At 38.8% G+C, this 21,203-nt stretch overlaps 1 protein-coding gene and 1 long non-coding RNA gene across 14 annotated transcripts in view; both read left to right on the top strand.

The window, feature by feature from the left end:
* The first annotated feature begins 1,770 nt into the window (after window positions 1-1,770).
* BRSK2 (BR serine/threonine kinase 2) overlaps window positions 1,771-21,203 on the top strand; it is a 467,655-nt gene continuing 448,222 nt past the window's right edge. For 3 of the 12 annotated variants that reach the window (XM_087880323.1, XM_087880317.1, XM_034416849.3), the window contains exon 1: window positions 1,772-2,413. In XM_087880323.1, coding sequence (XP_087736449.1) covers window positions 2,320-2,413 — 94 coding nt within the window. In that variant the 5' untranslated portion in view covers window positions 1,772-2,319. Of the gene's footprint in view, window positions 2,414-21,203 lie in introns of all 12 variants that reach the window. The other 9 variants (XM_034416851.3, XM_087880353.1, XM_034416850.3 and 6 more) reach the window with 5 other exon arrangements.
* LOC117665212 (uncharacterized) lies at window positions 5,479-20,559 on the top strand. 2 transcript variants are annotated; one of them, XR_004591281.3, is made up of 4 exons: window positions 5,479-6,042; window positions 14,827-14,953; window positions 17,144-17,226; window positions 20,157-20,559. It is a non-coding gene; the product is annotated as an uncharacterized LOC117665212 (long non-coding RNA). The 2 variants fall into 2 exon arrangements; XR_004591280.2 differs by lacking the exon at window positions 20,157-20,559 and adding an exon at window positions 18,628-19,141.

Raw genomic sequence — 21,203 nt, 5'->3', positions numbered from 1 at the left:
ACCACCATGTGAAATTGACCCATAGTTATCTTCATCATGGATCACTCTGAAATGCTGAGAACAGAGAAAAGAAAAGAGGTGGAAGAAAAGAACTGAGAGGTGGGGTGAGATGAGAGAGTTCCCAGGTTGCCTAAAACTTCTGCCAGGCTGTAATGCATCAGGAGAGAACACCAGATTTATTGTGATTTTGCATGTACAGTGTTGCAGCAGAATTGATAATAATAAATCAGTTCAGCTCCTGGAGTCTACTGTCATTCTGTGAAAGGGAAGATCTAGGCTACTTCCAAGCGGTAACAGAAATTCCACGTGGAAGTGCTTTTATAGAATCCTAAACACTGTTTTGGTTTAGTGGATAGGATCTGGACTAAACATCCCTTAGAGTGGAGATCCATAATCTTAGGTCAAAACTGAGACATTATTGCCCCAGGTAACTTTTCATTCTAAATGAACAATGGGGTTGTTCCAATGGTGCTTTTTCAAGAGGCAACTGGACTGTCTTGTTTTTCTTTGAAGACATTTTGCTTCTCATCCAAGAAGCTTCTTCAACTCTGACTGGATGGTGGGGAATGGAAGGATTTATATAAAAACAGGAAAGTCAACTTGCCTCTTGAAAAAGCACCTTTGGGACAATCATGACTTGGATGACTGAGAATCTCCATAGATCAGTGGTTCTCAACCTTCCTAATGTCGCGACCCTTTAATACAGTTCCTCATGTTGTGGTGACCCCCAACCATAAAATTATTCCTAAAACCATCGAAAATATGTGTTTTCCTATGGTCTTAGGCGACCCCTGTGAAAGGGTCGTTCGACCCCCAAAGGGGTCACGACCCACAGGTTGAGAACCACTGCCATAGATGAACAGTGGGGTTAATGATGGAAAACCTGGAGCCAGGTCACAGAAGATTTAGAAGTTCATGTGTATTATATGGGACAGGACTATCCTAGACTGTATGCAAAAATGAAAAGCGGCTTATTTTTCTTCAGCTACATGAAGATCGTCTAAGAGCACCTGTTGCTTGTTTCAGTCTAGAGCTTGTATTACTTTTTAGTTTTATGAAATGTGAGAGGCTGTTGTCTGAATTGCTTAAGTATAAACAAGATAGTGCTTTATATCAATATTCCATTTTAAAACCATCCTGTTATTTGGGAAACATTAATTTACAGCATGTACTGAAGATCACATTGGCTTCTTGCAGAAGAAAAAAATTAGTGCCAGGAGTTTGTCATTCAGATGAAATTGTGTCTTTCCCTCAACTTAATTTACTCACTCCAACAAGATTTTACCCTGCTGAGGTTCAGTTTTTGCCTTTTCATATATATATATATATTAGATCAGCTAACTCCCCTGAAATTCATTACAAGCCAATTCCACTTTACTCTCTTCTTATAGAACTTACTTCAACTAAAAAAAAAAGGGGGGGGGAGGAAGAACCTTAATATTCATGTTCCCAGTTTAATTTTCTTTTGCCCTCCCTGTGATTTTGGCATCCCAGTCCGAGCACGGTTTCAGTGCGATTGGGGATGGATGGATGGATGGAGGGCAGAATTGGCTTGGATCCATCAGATAAAGAGAGCCGGGTAGCTCTCCCGCCCTCCTGCTATGCAGACAAAGTTTGAAACAGGGCAGAGTTTGAAAACGGGATCAGCCACTGTCCTGATGAGACGAATCCCCTCGCCGTCTGACGGCTGTTGCCATTGGTTATACGATGCTCGGTACCGAGGCAGAAGCAGCCGCCGCGACCGATGCTGATGGAAAAGAAAAGGTAGTGGATGAAGAGGAGGAGAGGGGTGGGGAGACGGGCCGAGATGCTGTCAGGGATTGGTTGCGCCTAATGTCAGTCGGAGCGACGGGCCCCAGCGCTTCCGCTTCATCCAGCTCCCGCTGAGCAGCTCCTAGAGCGAACTAAAGCGTGCGAGTGCTGAGAACCGGCATCATGCTTCGGATGCTCGGAGATTTCCCCCACCCCTAAGCCTCGGCTAATAAGTGTTCCTGGGCATCCCTTCCCTAGCAGGACAGACAGGGAGGAGGAGGAGGAGGAGGAGGAGGAGGAGAAAGGAGGAGAAAAAGCGAAGGGGGAGAAGAAGAAGAAGAAAAAAAAGGAGAGAGAGAGAGAGAGAGAGTTAATTTTCCACCAAGTGGACGAGGATCAGCAGAAGAGTCAGAGAGCGAGAGCGAGACACCGGGCGCTTTCCTTGCACAGCGGCCAAGTCGGAATTTTAAGGAATCAGCCACGAAAAAAACAAAAAAACGAGCCAGGAGCTTCCCCAAGCGGGATACCAGGCGCAGCATCGCAAAGCGTTACCCAGCCCGGGTAGAAATGACATCAACTGGCAAAGAAGGCAGCGGAGCTCAACACGCGCAATATGTTGGACCCTACCGCTTGGAGAAAACGCTGGGCAAAGGGCAGACAGGTGGGTTACCTCGGCAGCCGCAGCAGCAGCAGCAGCAAAGCAAACCCAGGGGAGAAGAAGGTGGCAGTCGCGGACATGACACGGGAGATGGGAGAGTCCGGCCTCGCCGGTCCCTCCTTGTTTGTCGCTGTGGCGTCTTGCGATCGAGTGGTTCCTTTGCCTTGTGTGGCTCTTTTTTTTTTCTGGAGGGGGGGGTAAAGATTTGGGGGGTGATTTGCATCTTGTTTTAAAGCCCAGCTTGCTTTGTGTGGATCACTCCTGGAAAGGGGTGGTGTTCTGATGACAGTCAAAGTGCTGGTGGGGAGGGGCTGGTAGAATTGGGGGGTGGGGGAGAGAGAGAGAGATGCTCAGCTGCTGGTCAATTTGGCTTGGATTCAGTGCATGGCTTTCATTTCTTTTCTTAAAAAAAGAAGAAGAAGGAATTGTGGATCAAGAGGAGGAGGAGGAGGAGGAAACGGGGAGTCACCAGCAGTGTTTTATGACATCATGATTGAAAAGGGTGTAGTCTTGAAGGTGCAGTTAGTAGAGGTGTGGGGAAGAGGAGAGAACACATAGAGTGCAATTTATGGCACTGTCTTTGTTGATGATTTGGAAGCCAACCAAAATGGGAAGGGGTGGTCACTAGGAAAAGAAGAAGAAGAAGAAGAAGAAAAAGAAAGAATTGCAAATCCTGCCCTGGATGTCTTATTTTGTTTTCCCACTAACCCCAATTTTCTGCTGCTTAGAGGAAGATTCCCTGTTCTGCAGTCAGATGCCAGAGATTTGTTGTTTTGTGGTTCTCTGAAAAGAACAATGGCAAGGAATATTAACAGAAGGAAAGAGAGTGTGGGGCATTAGCCGGGAGCAGGTGTGTTTGCCCTCAATGATATAATTAGGTCCCCTCAATGTATTCAACGTTTGGACTGGCTGGTTCTCTCTGCAGCACTAGATGCACTTCAAGGGCAGGCAAAGAGTAACGGCAAAGAAAGGGCTCTGGCAAACATGACAAATCTCTTGTCTGCCAGATTTCCCATATTTTTGTTCTCCATTTTTGGTAACAAGTCCAGTTGGCCCCCTTGTTTGGCAGCCTTTGATTGAGGGACCCCAGAGTAAATTTCAGGTTTTCTGAAGTGTCATATTGAGAGATAAAAAAAGTAAGATAGATAGGTTCTGGCATTCATAGCCTAGAATAGGTCTTTTGGGAAGCTGGTTGGTGTTAAGAGTTGTTCCTTATGGTGGGATGATAAAACATGGTGCATTGTGTTTTGCTCTCCTTTTTTTTTTTTTTAAAAAAAAAAGAGAGATGAGCTTTGCCCATCTGTTGTCTAAAGGATTTAATAGGCGTTTCCATCTCCAGCTGCTGCCTCTGATCGCCTGTTTTCTTGTTGCCCTGCATGGCAGCAGCTCTGCAGTCCCTGCAATTTTCTTGGGGACAGAGTTGAAATCCAGATCTTTCTGTGAAATAGGCCAACCTTTTCTGCAATGATTAAGTGTGCAACCCTTCTCCACACTCTTTTTCTTCCTCCTACCTCAAGCCCCATAGCAACTGCTTGCCGGGCTTGTCAATGGGAAGATTTCTGGGAAAAGTGATGCTTTAAAACGGAAAGCGACTTTTATTTGTTTGTATCTTGCTCCTTTCTCATATTGCAGTAGCTGGAAAATCAGTTCACCTTTATCCTCCATAACGCTGAGGGCTAGATATTTTTTAAAAAAAAAACAATTATAGCTTCCGCTACTGTGAAATATATCTTGACATGAATAACAGAGCTGAGGAATATGAAATTCCTGCCAAAATGATTGCAGTATTATGGCGCACTGATAAAAACTCTGGATGCTGTTTCTGGAGGTGATCTCTTGCCCTTTGCTATGACCATGTAAGAGGCCTTAAATCTATGAACTCAAACATTATCCTCATTACTGTGATTTTTTGTCTACTTCCAGTTGAGGTCTCCCACTCTGCCCCCTCCCACAGAGTTGGGTTATCTTAAAAGCAACTACAATAGCAGTATTTCAGATTGATGATTCTTCAAAAGCTTTGCCAGAAGTAAGTCCTTCTGAGTTCGGAGGGACTTGAAACTAAGTAAAGGAGCAAAAAATCACAACCTATAGATTTAGATCATACATTTAGATCATCATGGGGTATTATTCAGCTAAAGGGTTAACTGCAATTTGTCCTCCCCCTTCCCTCACTAATCTTCCAATCTTCCTTCTGAGTGATTAGAGAGTGGGGGAGGTGGGGGGGGAGGAGGAGGCAGAGCCTGTGTTCAGAGAGAGGCTGTGGTCTGCTTTTGCTGGTCTTTGAGGAGCCGAATTAGAGCAAAAATGTTGTTTGTAATTTTATAGGAAATTGTAAATGAGCTTCCACTCTTCCAGTCCTGATGCACACACATGTTCATACAATGCTGGGATACACAGATAAAATCTAAATGTGTTTTAAAGACCCCATAAGAATTATTGGTATATAGCGTTTTAATTCTGTGCTCACTTGCTTGGGAGGTTGGGAGATAAAACTACTGAAATCAACGGGACTTTCTTCTGGGGAAAAACAAAATCATACATGGAATTGGAAATATTTGTTTTCTTTCTCCCATATTCAAAATCGATATATTAAATGAATTATGGACAATTTTCTTTGCTATTGTACTTAGAATTTGGGGGTGGGGGGGAGGTGGGGGAAATCAGTGATACACAGCCAAGCGATGTCTATCGTTCCTAGATTCCTGAGAAGGAAAAGAGGGCATTTAGTAAGCTTCTGGTAGGGAGTATCTGAACATGTAGTTGTTCACTCAGAGATTCAATAATCATGTGCTCAAGAGGCTGGCAGTTCAATAAAGTTGTGTAGACAGTTTGCAACTCAAGCAGAACCATACCATAGAAAGAAGGAAAAATGAGACATGGAAAGTGATTGCTGTTATTTTTAAGGTAATTTCATGAAATGTATCATGAATCCAACAACCATCCAAAGTTATCCTGCGGTAAGATGGATGGTCAATACATTTTATAAATAAATAAACAAATATTCTATTGTCTCTATTCTCCTGTAACTTCAGATTTGTTTGTTATGTTTTAGTCCCGTCCCCCACTATTTAACTTGCAAAGTATTTTTGCTATATTGCAAAGTATTTTTGCTATAAAGTTCTTCTTTATTCTAAGTTCAGGACCATCCATTTCCTTTTCTATAAAATACAGAAGATCAAAGCTAAAGATTTGGGAAGGCAAATGCTGGCCTCGGTCCCAATTGAACTTTGAACTTCTTTAGCTTCTCCATAGTTTTAAACGGCAGGCTTGATAAATGAGCATGAAACAAGGAGATTTTAACAGGCAAGACGTCCAGATGCTACATCTATGCAGCCATGATGACATCTATTCTTGCCTGGCAAACCATATTCAGGACACGATACATTTTAGGGCTCTGGATGATGACAAAGCTAATTCTCCTTCAGAGCAGGGAAAGCAAAGCTTGTCCCATAGAGTCTGGCACATCAGGCCTACAGCAAATGATTGATGTCACAAAGGGAGGATTATGGTCTCCTGGTTTCAAAAGCAAGAGGAGGGCACTGAGCAAAGGGGCGCATAACATTCGCCTGCAGTCTTGCTGTAATATGGACAGTGTGGTAAAACCCGGGGGAAGAAATTCTTAATAATGCAGTGTAAGAATTCCATGCATGTATAATTAAATTAGATTGTTGTAGTCAGACAATTGCCCCTTTGTTATTGTATAAAGCAGACTTTTAAAGGGTTGTGCTGTTGTTTTCTAAAACTTGACTTGCAGGGAATCCATTCAATGGGAGGAGAGAAGGAGATGCAATAAATAGAGTGATAATATAATTTTACAAATGTGATTATTAGATTATGAGGAAACATCTTGAACATGTCGACACAAACCCATTGCTTTTAAAGGGACGAGCAAGCGATGGTTCACTTTGGACTGAAATACTGTGGCATACTTAATTATAGGAGGTTTGCACTGTAATTAACTGTAATGAGCAAAAATGTAGTGTTTTGTGTTTGCAGTAACACACCAGGAAACATTTGTGCTTAGATAACAATTCCAATTCAGAAGTATTATTCAAATGAAGCTAAATTGTCTTTATTTGGCAAGGCTGGTGATTTATATGAAAGTGATATTTCAAATATTTCTCATATTGCGGTTTTATTTAGAGCTAGCAATATTTTTATATTTTGTTTTCACTTGGCTGATCTTTATATATCTGTTTTAATAACAGATCTCAAACATTTTAAAGCCATATTTGGGGATATTGCACTCACTTTACTATTGGAATATTCTAACCTCAACACTTGTATGGCAGCATTATAGCAAATTAATAGAACTAAATTACATTCCATGATCCTTTAGTTGTTATTAATGAGATCATGATGAACGTGATATTTTTCCTTCCTAGTTGGATGTCTTTTCTTTTTCAAAAACAGTTCTCAAAGTTTGATGGCACTTTTTTTTCCTGAAAGCATTTTAGTGAATATAATTCAGATTCTAAACCTATTCAGAAGCATATACTATTGAGTTAATGGATTTCATTTCTATTCACAGAGGCAGATTTACTGTACAGTACAAAAATGAAATTGCTTCGGCTGTTTGATTCTGTATAATCTAGACCGAACTTCCCAATTTGAAATGAATTTCAATTATTATGTTTGCTAGAAAGCCTCAAAACTATAATCAAGCATGCATGGAAGATAGAAGATTGAGGAAGACTAACTTTATCAACTTGGGTTGAGACCTTTCTATGTGATATCATAGCTTTAGTCCTATAGGTGGCTTGCCTTTGCTGATGGAGCTATACTTTTCAACTTTAAAATCATGGTATGCTAAAGCTAAATTTGGTAGGATTAGAAATGGAAGATATCATTTTGTGGTTCCCTCCAACAGCAATAGCACTTAGACTTATATACCGCTCATTGTGCTTTACAGCACTCTCTGAGCGGTTTACAAAGTTAGCAACAATATCCCCAACATTCTAGGTCCATGATAGTGAACCTATGGCACACGTGTGCCTGAAGTGTCATGCAGAGCCATGTCACTTGGCATGCGCGGCGTCACCTGTTCCTCTTCTGGTTCCTAGCGCCCATGCATGTGCGATGATCAGCTGGCCTTTTTGCATGCAGCAGTGCTGGAAACTAGAAGAGCTGGTCTTCCATTTTCCTGTGTGAGTATGCGCGCTGTCCAGTTGATCATCGTGTGCGCATGCACGCCAGAAACCCGGAAGAGTAGCTGGCTGAAACCGGAAGTTCAGTAGCTGAAACTGGAAGTTAATTTTTCGGTGTGCACATGTGCCCTGGGCAGCTCCTCTGCAGCCCAGACATGCGTGCGTGCGCGCACTCCCTTTTCGGCACCAAGTTCGCCATCACTGTTCTAGGTTCTCATTTTACCAACCTTGGAAGGAGGGAAGGTGAGTCATCCTGAGCCCCATCAGGATCAAACTCCTGGCTGTGGGCAGATTTAGCCTGCAATACTGCATTCTAGCCACTGCACCACCAGGGCTCACCAATCTCACTGAACAAGATTTGTAGGCCCAAATTAAATTGCTTTCCTATATTCAGAACAACCCATTTCAACGGGTACCTCCTGTTTGTGCTAGCATTTAATTTTTAAAATTTCTAGCATGGCTAATTCCAATTCCCAGAACACTCAGCAATGGCCATTTGAAAGGGTGCCTGGTTTGTGGTGGCATACTGTCACGAGGTAAAGTGGGGTTAGATTTGCAGCATCTTCTAGTAAATGTTTTTGAGAGTGCACAGTTTCACAGTTTTGAAATATAACAGGATTCCTTGTTACTCTGGCATCAGTCATGGCCAGAAGAACTTTATCTAGTTACATTTGGAGTTCCAGTTTAGGATTTTGGCCTCTGTGATAAACCACTGTTAATCCTGCAGAAAATTAAAAAGCTTGCATTGGCATAAATGCAATGCTGTCTTGCAGACTGCCTCTTCTCATTTGCTCAGATATTAGAGAGCTCTTTTACTGTTTGCTTTACTTTTCGTTTTGTATTAAAACAATGTCTTATGATACTGATTGAGATATGAACTTGGTGAGAAAATATCAACAGCACTTAGACTTATATACCACTTCATGGCACTTTACAGCCCTCTCTAAGCGGTTTACAGAATCAGCATATTTCCCCCAACAATCTAGGTCAGGGGGGTGAAACTGGCGCCCTGTGGGCCGAATGCATCCCGTGCAGGCCATGCCCACCCCAGTTCTGCAAATGGGAAAAACATTGCGAAACGTCACATGATGGCAACGTGATGCGGTGAGTTTGACATCTGTGATCTAGGTCCTCATTATACCAACCTCGGAAAGGTGGAAGGCTGAGTCAACCTTGAGCCGGTGAGAATCGAACTCCTGGAGTGAGCAGTGAGTTAGCCACTGCTCATATTTGGATTTTGAGTGGATTATTTATTAATTAGGAATGTTTGTGAGCTTTGATCTATAGGCAAGGAAGGAATGGGGTCCCTGTGGATTTTACTCCACTAGTCGTTGCCAACTATAGGGCTGTATATTCATTTAGTCATGATTAAGATGTTTGTATATTGAAGCACTGTGTGTTTTCAGAACAGTCTTAGAACTGAAGCTTTCATCTCTTGCGAGAAGGACAATTAAAGGACAATTATCTGAGTACCATGATGCTCAATTGGCTCTTCAGAGAAGCTATATTTAAGCTGTAGGGCCAATAGGATAAAGACATACATGATACATCTCCATATTTGAGTTTTATGGACTATTGACTTTTAGAAGCAGTGGTGAAATCCGGCTCGTGCGATCCGGTAAGGCCGGTGGTGGGAGGCTCCGCCCACCCGCTGGGGCATCATTACGTCCCATTTTTGACTCTCTGTGCATGCACAGAAGGCTCTGCACATGCGCAGAAGAGGCACACATGAGTGGGTGCTCCCATTTCCAAACCGGTAGCAAAGATAAGTGCATTTCACCGCTGTTTATTTATTTATTTATTTTTAAATTGTTTTATTTTTATTTTTAAACAAACAATTCACATTAATCATTGTAACATCTGGGTGCAAAATTTTTTTGTGTCATCATATTCAACATTTATCATCATTTTCTTAATACATATTTATCTTTCCTCTTACATTTAAATTTAATGTATTACAACATATTTTTCCCATATTTCTTATTTTTACATTGCCTATTGTCTATATTCAGTCTCTATCCATTGATAAAATTGCCCCCATATGTTGTAATACTCCAATTCTTCATTCTCTTTAATTGCTAATGTTAATCTACTCATTTCTGCCCATTCTAATATTTTCTTAATTACCTCTCCCTTTGTAGGAATTTTTTCTGCTTTCCAATTTTGTGCAAATATCATTCTTGCTGCCGTTATTACATGTATAATAAAATATATATTTTCTTTACTAAATTTCTCCAGTCAGATACCCAACAGGAATAGCTCCAGTTTAAGATCAATATGTTGCTGTGTCATTTTCTCTAACCATATTCGAATTTTTGCCCAATAATTTCTCTTTTCTGGACATGTCCACCACATGTGATAATATGATCCTGGTGTCTGGTGGCATTTAGTTGATTTATCTTTAAACATTTTTGCCAATCTTTCCGGTAACATGTGCCATCTATAAAACATTTTATATAAGTTCTCTTTATATGCTATAGCCATTCTTTCCCATAATTGCTGCCATTTATCTAACTCTATTGTGTATCCAAAATTTTTTGCCCATGCTATCATTGTTTCTTTTACTTGTTCTTCTTCTAGTTTAACACCAAGTAAATAACTATAGGATTTTTTAATCATTTTTTCATCTGTTCCTGTGAGTATCTTATACAATTCTGTCATCTCCAAGTAAAAACCATATAACTTTGCATCTTTTTCATATCTCGGTTGTATTTGCAGTTGTGTATACCACTCCATATCAATCCCTTGTTCTACTAGTTCTTGTTTCGTTTTCAATTCCCCCTTTATATCTGATAATATTTCCCATATTAATAATATTTGGATGTACTAATGCTTCCATTGTTGAAAGCCAGGTTGGTATTTTCAAATGTTTTTCTCTAACCTTCTCCCATACTAATAATAAAGCATTCCTTACATAATGTCTTTGAAAATGACTATGCACCTTATTTTTCCCGTACTATAAAAAGCATGCCAACCTAATTGTAAGTCGTGCCCCTCCAAAGTCAATAGCCTTGTATTTCTTAATACAATCCATTCTTTCATCCATGATAGTGCTGCTGCTTGATAATATAATTCCCAGTTTGGTAGTCCAAATCCTCCCCTTAGTCTTGCATCTTGTAACATTTTCATAGTGATTCTCGCTTTTTTCCCCTGCCATATAAATTTCAATATCATTCTATTCAGGTCTTCAAAATATTTTTTTCCCAGTTTTATCAGTTTCACCGCTGTCTAGAAGCTACTTCTGATTAGGAAAATTCGTTGATATCATATTTGGCACCTTATAGACAGGATAGACTCATCAATATGTTCCCTCAAATAAGAAAAAAAAATCAGGTCGGCTCTTGAAAAGCTTTATGATTTGGAAATCATAGTGAATTTAATTAATTTTAATTCCTTAAAGAAAGGACAAAATATGCCTGCTTTTCAAAAGGACATTTCCATTAGCAAGCAACTTTTCTGAAAGGCAGGAAAATTCTGATACATTTAGGTCAAATTCAGAAAATTTATAATAAAACTCTTGCCGTTCCAAAAGGCAATGAAGACCTAACTTTTTAAGAGTGCGCTTAAAATTTAGAGCTGTAGTATGGACTGGTCGATGCAAGATATGTGTTTTAATGCTGTCCTGTGACTGCTTAATGGTATTTCAATGTTGTTTTGAAGATTTATATTGCAGATTTTGGGGTTATTTAGTTTTTTAGGGAAATTGCTGAGAATTTTGGGAAACACCTTACATTTCAGTAAATTAAATTAATAAATTTAAGCAATAGGAAATACAATTTGAAACTCAGAAGAACAAAACACAGACAGACACAAGCACATAAGCAATAAAGATATTTTCACCTTGTAGCAATTACTGGGATTGTTTTGAAATATGCAGGTCATTTGTGTCATTTTCTTTTGATAAAGTGTCACATAAAAGATGGATCACACTATTTATATACTTGAATCTTAAATATTGCCAGGGTTAAATTTTAAGATTAACTTAGCTACATTATTAAGATAATTTCCTCCCGTATAGTCATTTTTTCATTCAGCTAGTTTTTTTAACCAATTGCCATTTAAATTAAGAATCATAAAATGAAGTGACTCAGAAGGTGATCCATAGTGACTAACATTAGCATGCCAATTAATTTCACAAATAGTAATAACACATAGGTTACCTGAAGCAAAAACTGATGCTAGTTTGAATATTGTTAAAAGCACTATGCATTAAGACGAAAACAACAGTACATATTTAAAAGACTAGTGGCCCTTTGGTTTAGTGGCAAAGGTGCTAGGCTAGAAACCAGAAGACCATGATATCTAAACTTCTCCTAGGTATCAAAGCTGGCCAGATGTAGGAGAACAGCAGGTAGAATTGTTAAGTGTCGTTACATTGCCAGAAACTATCCAAATCCAATCTCCCCTTGAATTTTGTTGACCCTTATCTGGTGCCAGTTTAGTATTGAACTTTAGTTGACTAGATTGCTATGGGCCTGAGCACTAAGTCTTTGATCTGCAACTCAACGTATGGTCTTAACAACAACAACTCTCAGTCTAACTCACCTCACAGGATTATTGTGGGGAAAACAGGAGACAAGACCATTAAGCATCTACACAGCTTTGTGTTGATCAAAAATAAAGGTAGGATAAAAATCCAATAAATAACTTTTCCTCACTTTGCTTTTGAGTTCGGTTTAATTTGCTTTGATGTACTTACTATAAGATCGGCAGCTGCGATGGATGTTTTTACATAAACATGATGATCTTGTAGATTTAAATATGAAATACTGAGATTCAAAGCAATACAGGTAAATTATGTATTATTCTTCTGCTTCTGTCTCAAGATGGCCCATGCTCATGGAATTATAAATATAATGGCATAATCCACATATACAATAGCCATATTAGCAGACTCAAGACAACCCTAGAGTTGCAGACATCCAACATTTTGAAGATAAATCTTGGGAATATGGAGTGTCCACTGGCACATTGTTGATTAACTAAATAGGCAAAAAATGAGAGAGGTAAAATAGACTGGTTGGAAAAGGAGGGGGAACAGGTATACAGGCACAAACATGGATAAAATAAATAATCTCATTGGTGGTTCACTTCCTGATTCAAACAAAATAAACTATATTAAAATATTACTATGATCAGAAATGTAGACTGCATATAGGCATAAAAAGGATGCATGATTTTTAAAAATATAATTGACAGTTTTACATCCACCAAAAAATCCAGAAAGGAGATGTAGATATGGGGAGGTAATGGAATGGTTTAATCTTGAACCAAAACACTTCTCACAAATTGCATTAAGGCAATTTAAATCATACTAAGTGTCATGACGTTATCAGTGGTGCTGGGATTACATAACTGAGCTGAGGAGGAAGGAAAGTGAAGTGGAAAAACAAAGTTTATGAAATCAGCCCATGTAAGTTACAGGAGAATTTTGAAAATCAGCCTTTTTTAAACGCTTCAGGAATTGTTGATTGAAAACTATGATGTCATTAGCTTGAAGCAATACATTAAAATTGCTTACATTGGTAGATCAGCAGAAAGAAAATGATAACTTCAGCAAGTCATTGTCAAAAAAAGACTATGTTTTATTCCTGAAAATTGGCTCTCTAGCTCAGTCTCTGATGTCGATTGATTGATCTGAGAGCCAGACAGCAGAATTAACCCTGAATGGTAGCAAGCAGAAGTTACTGTTTTTCTATTGTGTAGCAAGAAAAGTTCTAGTATTTCTTTTCTACATGGCTAATAGCCATTAGGTTTCCATCTGAGCAAAACCTCCGAATGCTAAGCAAATCTGTTCATGCCAGTATTTTATAGAGTACATTCTTTATAGATTAGAGAAACTTGTGTCATGAAGTGACACGAATTTCCTTCAGATTGGTTTCTTTGGGAAAAAAATGAGCTTTTTAAAATTTCAAACCAGTTGTATTATGGTTTGGATTGTACTCCTTTGTGGTTTGCTGGATTAGAAACAATCCATGAGCCCTAACAGAGGAGCTTAAAATACATAAAAAGAACATAAACCAGTGCTCTCTTTTTTCCTGTACAATATTTTTATTACTGGGGACAAATCTTGCAGACACTCCATAAACAAAGAGTGCCCATCATTAATTGATAATTTACACATATCATTGTTTGGGTAAAGAAACCTGCATAATTCCCTATTTTAATAAAGTAGTCCATGATTCCAACTCATGAACTTAGAACGCTGAGGAGCAGATGCTAACTATCTCAGTCTCATTTCTAATTTAAATCTATTTAATGATTTCTTCTCCGTTTCTGCAGCCTGATTCTTGTATCTATCTGCTCGCTGTTGAATATGTACTTCCTCATTATTGATTTCTTATCGGAGGTGACATCGCTGGTTCACCTGGTTGGCTGAACATTTCTGGGTTTTGATTTCATATGTGATGGCTCCAATCTAAAAAGCCATCAGTGGGGCAAAGAGCGATGTGCTTATGTGCCCATCAGACAGATGACCAACTTTGATGTCAAACACCTGTTTGAGGGGAAGAGAAGGAGCTTGAATTTACTCATTCTTCCAAACAAAGTGATTGGAGGAATTTATTTTATTATTTTTTGTCAAAGTTGACCGCATCAATCCATCTAGGTATCAGGCTCCTTCAAATGCAGTATGGATGTTCAGGTGCCATCCTCTTTATGGTGATTTTGGTATAATTGATGGAATGGTTGTGTTTGACCCAGTTTGACCCTTCAAACTGGCATTTCCAGTTAAAGGATCAGAAGTAAAAAAGCTAGGAAAGAAATTTATTTGTAAATCTAATCAGTGCATATATGTGAATGTTTAGTGTATCAGTTGGTTTCATTCCAATAAAGGAGTCATTCATAAATGCCTCTTACATACATACAGTATAGCTTTTCTTATGCGGGATGGCTCAGTTGGTTTATTTGTACAAGAAAACCTTTAATTTTGTGTTTTTACTGCAAAACAATTATTTAATATAAAAAATATTCTTATTAGTACACATATGAAGAATACTGTCATTGTTTCATTTATTTCAGTATGGATCTCCTGCTATTTGGTTATGAATCAGTAGGCTAATGCCTTTTAACATTGTGAATAATTGCTGTATAATATAACTATAGTTGTAAATTATGACTTTGTAAAGTTGTAAATTATCTACTTTTTTTCACCTACTAAATATCCAAAGTAATATGGCAGAAATTCATATTTATTCTAAGCTTAAGGCTCATTGATTGCATGTTGTATCTTAGAATTAGTCTCAAGTGTGATATTTTCCTACTTCACAGAAGCTATCCTTGGCAAATGCATTATAATGCTTTTCTCTTCTCTTGAAGAAGCAATTTAATTAAAAGTACCACAGATACACTTCAACTTCATATCCTAGAGAAGGGTTCGTTCCAAACTTTTCAAAAGGTATGGACTTAGCTTCTTAACAAAATCTATAACATTGAAAACATGCTATTTTTCTGTAATAATTTCATTTTTGATGCCATAGTCAGACTCAGGATCAAGTATTGCCCCTGAACAAGTTCCGTTGCTGTTCTCTTTTTATTTCCTATGTGTTCATGTCACAAAGTATAATTAAGACTACAAGTAAAGAATTGATCAAAACTAAAAAAAATAAATGCATACAAATATAAGTCTTAAATATATTAAAGTTGAGCAGTTTCTTCATAATCTTTTTTTTTTAATTACATAGACATTAAATGTCTACCCTTTCTTCTAGGACCGTGATGGTGAACTTATGGCACGCGTGCCAGAGGTGCATGCAGAGCCCTCTCTGCTGGCACGGGCACTGTCACCCTAGGTCAGATCTCTGTGGCGTTTCTTTCGTGAGCTTCAGTTTCCCTGCAAACGATGAAACAGAAGCTCATGGAAAAAAAAGATCTTACCTCTTGCCGCGCTGCTGGTGTTGGGATGCCCCACCTCCCATCGGCCAGCTGGTCTTTGGATCTCTGCTGCGCATCGCGCGCATATCTGCATGCATACATGTTGACGCATGTGTGCGCATGTACGCCTTTCAGTTTGGGCATGAGCACACACACAGTTTGGGCACTCGGTGTCTAAAAGGTTCGTCATCACTATTCTAGGAGTTGAAGGCAACATATACAGTATAGTTCTCCTTCCTCCATTCCCTCCCCCACCATGTTGATAGTGCTCAGGTAAGTTGAGCAGAGAGATAATGATTGGCCCAAAGTCACCTTAATAAGTTTCTATGGCTAAAGCTGGATTTGGACCTGACTCTTAGTGCAGCAATTTAACTATTATGCCATGTTGGTTCTCACTTGCATAAATCAGTGATAGATATTGAAAAAAATGGATACAGTGTGTGTAAAGTGTTGTAATACAATATAGGCCTATGGAAAAGACAATAATAGAAGCCCTGTCCTAGGACATCTCTGACTGGGCATCTTCCCTCATCAGTCACCATTATAAATTAGTGCAAAGACTGTCAGATTATTTATACAAAATAAAATAAATTGCAACTGGTGGCAATCGTAGGGATGATTAACCATTAGAATTCTAAGAAGAGAGTCTGAGACATACAATTCTAGATTGTAAGAATATATCTTGCGGTGTTGGTTCTTTCCAACAAAACTGAGTTGGTAAGTGAGAAAAACACCTTTAAAGGGTTGTCTGTTTTTATATCTTTGTATGTTCACAGACAGAGATAGCATGGTGGGTATAACTGTATTTTCAAGGGTTTTACTTTTTATTTATTTACGATTCCAGAGGTTAGTTGGAAACTGTTTTCAGACAGCCATTTAGTAAATGTGCTTCTGGCTGCCTGCACAATTTATCAATAACTGTCTCTCTACTTCCTGAGGCTTAGCTACTTGTAAGGCTACAGTTTTTCAGAAAAAAAATATTCTTGGAAGTAAAGAGGAGGATATGATCTTGAATTCATTTCAATTCTGTGATCCATACTCACTTACATAAGACATACTGATTTTTCAGTTCATTTCAACATAACATGAAAAGTCACAAAACCCCAATTCTCTAACCTGTTAATTAAAATTGTTTTTGACTGGTACATGATGATAAAGGCTCGTAGATAGCCTATATGTTTACCTTGAAAAAGTGATAGATCTGGGTTTTCAAATATGACGCATTGCTAATGAGACATTAATGGCTTGACCTTAGTAGAAGCTTCCTCCCTGAGGCAGGATTTTTTAATTTAAAGTGAATATAATACATACCTGATTCTAAATATATCATCACATTTTTATATGCATTGGCTAGTCCAGCAGTATGAAAGACAAGTCAATGGTAATTCTACCCAGCTGAATGCTGATTAAAAAAGATCAGCTTGCTCCAGGTTTATAATAATTTTTCAGTATCTGTTCTCTAAATAAATTCAAACTTGATGGTCCTCCAGGAGGTGTTGACATACCAAAGCAATTGTTGCATTTTCTCAAGCAGGAATAATATATTAGGGCATGTTGTGTAGCTGTTCAATATGAGGACATAACTGAGATGTGAAAATGATTATTCAATGCTTTCTTTTAGGAGAATTTGACTCCTATGAAATTAGAATTTGAGAGATATATTTGAGTTTATCAGATTGTGCTTCTTGATCATGGTAATATCTCTTTCTAACAGGATCTCCCTCCATAAACCATAGGGGATGCTCAATTGTTAAATACAAATGCAGATTCAAGCTGGAATGAAGACCCAAGCCAGAGGTGGGTTTCAACAGGTTCTGACCAGTTCTGTGGAAATTTTGAGTAGTTCGGAGAACCGGTAGTAAAAATTCTGACTGGCCCCGCCCCCATCTCTGCCTCCCAAGTCCCAGCTAATTGGGAGAAAATGGGGATTTTGCAGTAACCTTCCCCTGGTTTGGGGATGGAATGGACATTTTACAGTATCCTTCCCCTGGAGTGGGGTGGGAATGGAGATTTTACAGTATCTTTCCCCTGCCACGCCCACCAAGCCATGTCATGCCCACCAAGCCACACCCACAGAACTGGTAGTAAAAATTTTTGAAACCCACCACTGATCCAAGTGCTGTGTGACGGGATGAGCTCCAGTTACTTGCCCCCAGCTACTGCCCATCTAGCAGTTTGAAAGCATGCAAATGCGAGTAGATAAATAGCTACCACTTGGATGGGAAGGTCACAGCGTTCCGTGTGCCTCGGTGTATAATCATACTGGCCACATGACCATAGAAAATGTCTTCAGACAACGCTGGCTTCCGCAGCTAAGAAATGGAGTTGAGCATCACCCCCCAGAGTCAGAAACAACTAGATAGGGGAAACTTGCCAGGAATGTTCCTGTCTTAATATCTGTCTACTTTGTAAAAGTTGAAATAATTTTTTCCAATAGCTTCACTCTGTACACATCAAAGATTGGCAAAATTCAGATTATTGAAACATACTGACCCTAAGACCCTTCTTAATTCTTAATTCTCATTGTTATGAGGAAAACAAAATTATTAAATGTACAAAATGAAATGATTTTATTACATATCAGTAGGGTTATGCAACCCATATAATTTATAGCCCTCACCGTGGTTTGATATAAGTGATGTGATGTAACGCCACAGAAGCAACTAAAGTCTGAGCAGCCAATAAAAAAAAGGAATGTATTTTATCCTGTACAATTTCTATTATTTCTATCACTTACTACCATTTCTCATAAGGGAATATGAAGAGATATTGTTTTAAATATGACATTTGATTGTGCAAAGTAGTTTTTAAAGTTCTATATTGTTAAAAGAGATGTTAATGTCCTACAGTAATAAAAAGACCTTTCTGGGAATGAAGTTTTGAAGTAAACCTATTGATAATTATTGTGCTCAATAACAAATGGTGTGATGGACTATAGTGAAATGATACTCTCCCAGGAAGGAAGAAACACATTTCAAGTAGTGGGGCAAGACAGGAGGTAACACAGCCTGAAGCTGGATCAAATGCAGAGAAAGAAATTTAGGATAGCCTAAAATCTCCCTAGAACTTCCCAGAGTATATCTGTTAGAATTAGAGACGTATAGGTTTAGTCTGGCAAGATTCTGTATATATGATACAGTTCTTGCAGTTTGCCATTCTTGGGCTGGCCTACTAGATATGTTCAGTTCTTTATTTTAGAATTTGATCTATGAAAGGGAAAAGAAGGAGAAGGGACTCACATTTCTCATTCTCATGCTAGGTATGTAATATTTTATCTCCTCTTCTCTGCTAGAATAAAGCTATTTAATGCCCAGAGATGTTTGCCTGGAGTTAGGCAAGACTAGATTTAGAATGCCAGTTTCCTTCACTGAATGTTGCTTGGTTAAAACTGTCCTTCCATCTGTTACCCTGTGTTTTTGGTTTATTCACATTTCTTTTGTAGAGGAGGGCTGCTGCATGGGCTGTATTTACTCTGTGCTCTGTAGGACTTCTGTGTATTGTATTAGAAGGCAGCATTGTGATAATGGAAGTTAAGTTCTGATCTCTGCTGGATAGAGTGTGTTTTACTGTACCTTCAGTGCTGAGGGCCCTGCCAATTGCTAGCAATCACTTAGTGCTCACTGCCACTATAGTACTTTTAAAATCTTTTTCTTTGTTTCTTCTCCTGGTTACACTTAGTTCTCAAGAAGAAACTATTGCTCCACTGATTCATTTCAGGCTAGCGATTTCTTCCTGGAAGTAGAAAGAGGGCTTTTGATAGCGATGCCATTCTTTATAGCATTGGCTATATTAATTCTATAAAGAAAAACATCACCCTATTGATATGATCGTTCTAGAGCCTGATCGTTCCAGTACTTAATCATTTATAGCTGTGGAGAAGAGCAAATGTAAGCACACTGCATTGTTTGTCATTATTTCTCTTGTGCAGTGATACAGTCTAGTCCCGTGCTTCTTAACGTGTGGTGTGTGCATCCTCAGGTAGTATGCCACAATTCATAGGCCAGAATCTGCCTGCTATTTTTGCCTGCCTCTGCATGAGTGGCCATAGTCAGCTATTGAGACTATCTCATTGCCTTAGTCCATGCTTCCCTGTGCATGTGGAAAGCCAGCTGTTTGCTGCCTCCACCTCAGTTCTCCATGCATGCCAACAATCAGCTGGAAAAAGTCTGCATGCCATTTCACCTCCTGCCTCCCTATGCATGCTGACAGCTTGTGACAGGTTGCTCGCTGCTCTGCCTCCTAACACACCCCCAACAATCAGCTGGTAATAGCTTGCTTGCCTCCTTAGTTCCTGCCTCTTTGTGCATGCTGACAATCAGCTGGTTCGGAGCATATTCACCTGCCTTCACCCTGCCATCTTGTGCATGCCAACAGTCAGCTGGCAGGAGGCTACGTGCCACCTCCATCTCCTGCATGCTGATAGCTAGTGAGAGACTTTTACCGCTTTTGCTTCCTGATCAACAATTAGTCCCTGCCTTCCTGTGTCCCAAGAATAGAATGGTGACTGGAAATTGGTTCCCTGAAGTATACAAGTGACAATACATGTAGCAACACAAGTACTAAATTTCAAAAAACCGACAATAGTGAACAATGCTGTTACCAACAGTAAGTCTGCACATTCTGTGTCAATGATCTCACATCAGCAAGTGAAAAAGAAAGGTGTAAATAGAAAATAGAAGGATGAATAACTAAAAATGGCTTGTCATTTGAGATCCACCCTTTCCTAGGGACCACAGTATGCTGATTTCTACTGGAAAAAATAAATGGAACTTTGATGATATATATGCTGACATCAGTAAGAATACTCTGCACAAAATGAAAGGATACTTTGAGTCCCACAATGGACGAATGGCTACAAAAGTTGATGGAGTTAGAGATGACTAAATCGACTGTTTTGATTAAAGAAAAGAATACATCTTTGTTTCTCCTTGGAAAAACGCTTTTGGACTTTGTGCTTGAGGTGGAAAAAATGAATTTGTGTTTTGCTGATTAGATAGGGTTGTTGTTATAGAAATGGTTAGTATATATTATTATGTAAAAGTAAAAAGTTGAGTTTGTACGTTACTACCTTATTCTACTGTGCTAAAGAATTGGAAGTTTACCCTACAGTTTTTCCTCTCCCTCCTCTCCTTCCGTACTTTCTCATTATTTTCATTTTTCTTTGTACTTCTGTATCTTATATTTTGATAAACTAACAAAAAATTGAAATCAGTATACTGATTCCTATTGAAGTATACTCTTGAGCAGCAATTTTGGGTTAAGAGTTGTTATTACAAGAATAAGATACATAAAATAAATGATATTCAGTTTGTTTATAAATATGTGTTTATGTCTGCCTGTAGATAGATAGATGCAATGTTTAGTTTTAAAAGCCCTTTATAGGGGAACAGATAGGAAGGCACAGGCAGATACAATCATAATCATAATCCAATTTACCAAAAATGTGAGCTCCCACACTTTTAACAATGAAAATTGTGGCTGGACTCCATTGGGTTGTCCCTTCATTTTGTGATTGTTTATTAATAATCCACAATTGAAGAGAAAAATGGTTCTGTCACTGAGGTAAAAATACTGAATATTTTAAATGTGAAAAAGGCAATGTTGTTCAGTTGGCTCTTCAGTTTACAAGCTGGCCTGCTGCGATGATATGCAGGGTTATTAAGGCCGTCCCCTTTGGGGGATTCAGTCTTGAAGATATACCGGTACTTTAAGAATACATGGAAGCACAAATGTAACATACTGCAACATATTAAAGCAGCCGTATCTTTTTTTTA

This window comes from Pantherophis guttatus, chromosome 1 (genome assembly GCF_059756535.1).
Source record: "Pantherophis guttatus breed Tessera chromosome 1, ASM5975653v1, whole genome shotgun sequence".
Lineage (NCBI taxonomy): Eukaryota > Metazoa > Chordata > Lepidosauria > Squamata > Colubridae > Pantherophis > Pantherophis guttatus.
This window is presented reverse-complemented; position numbering and strand designations above follow the sequence as displayed.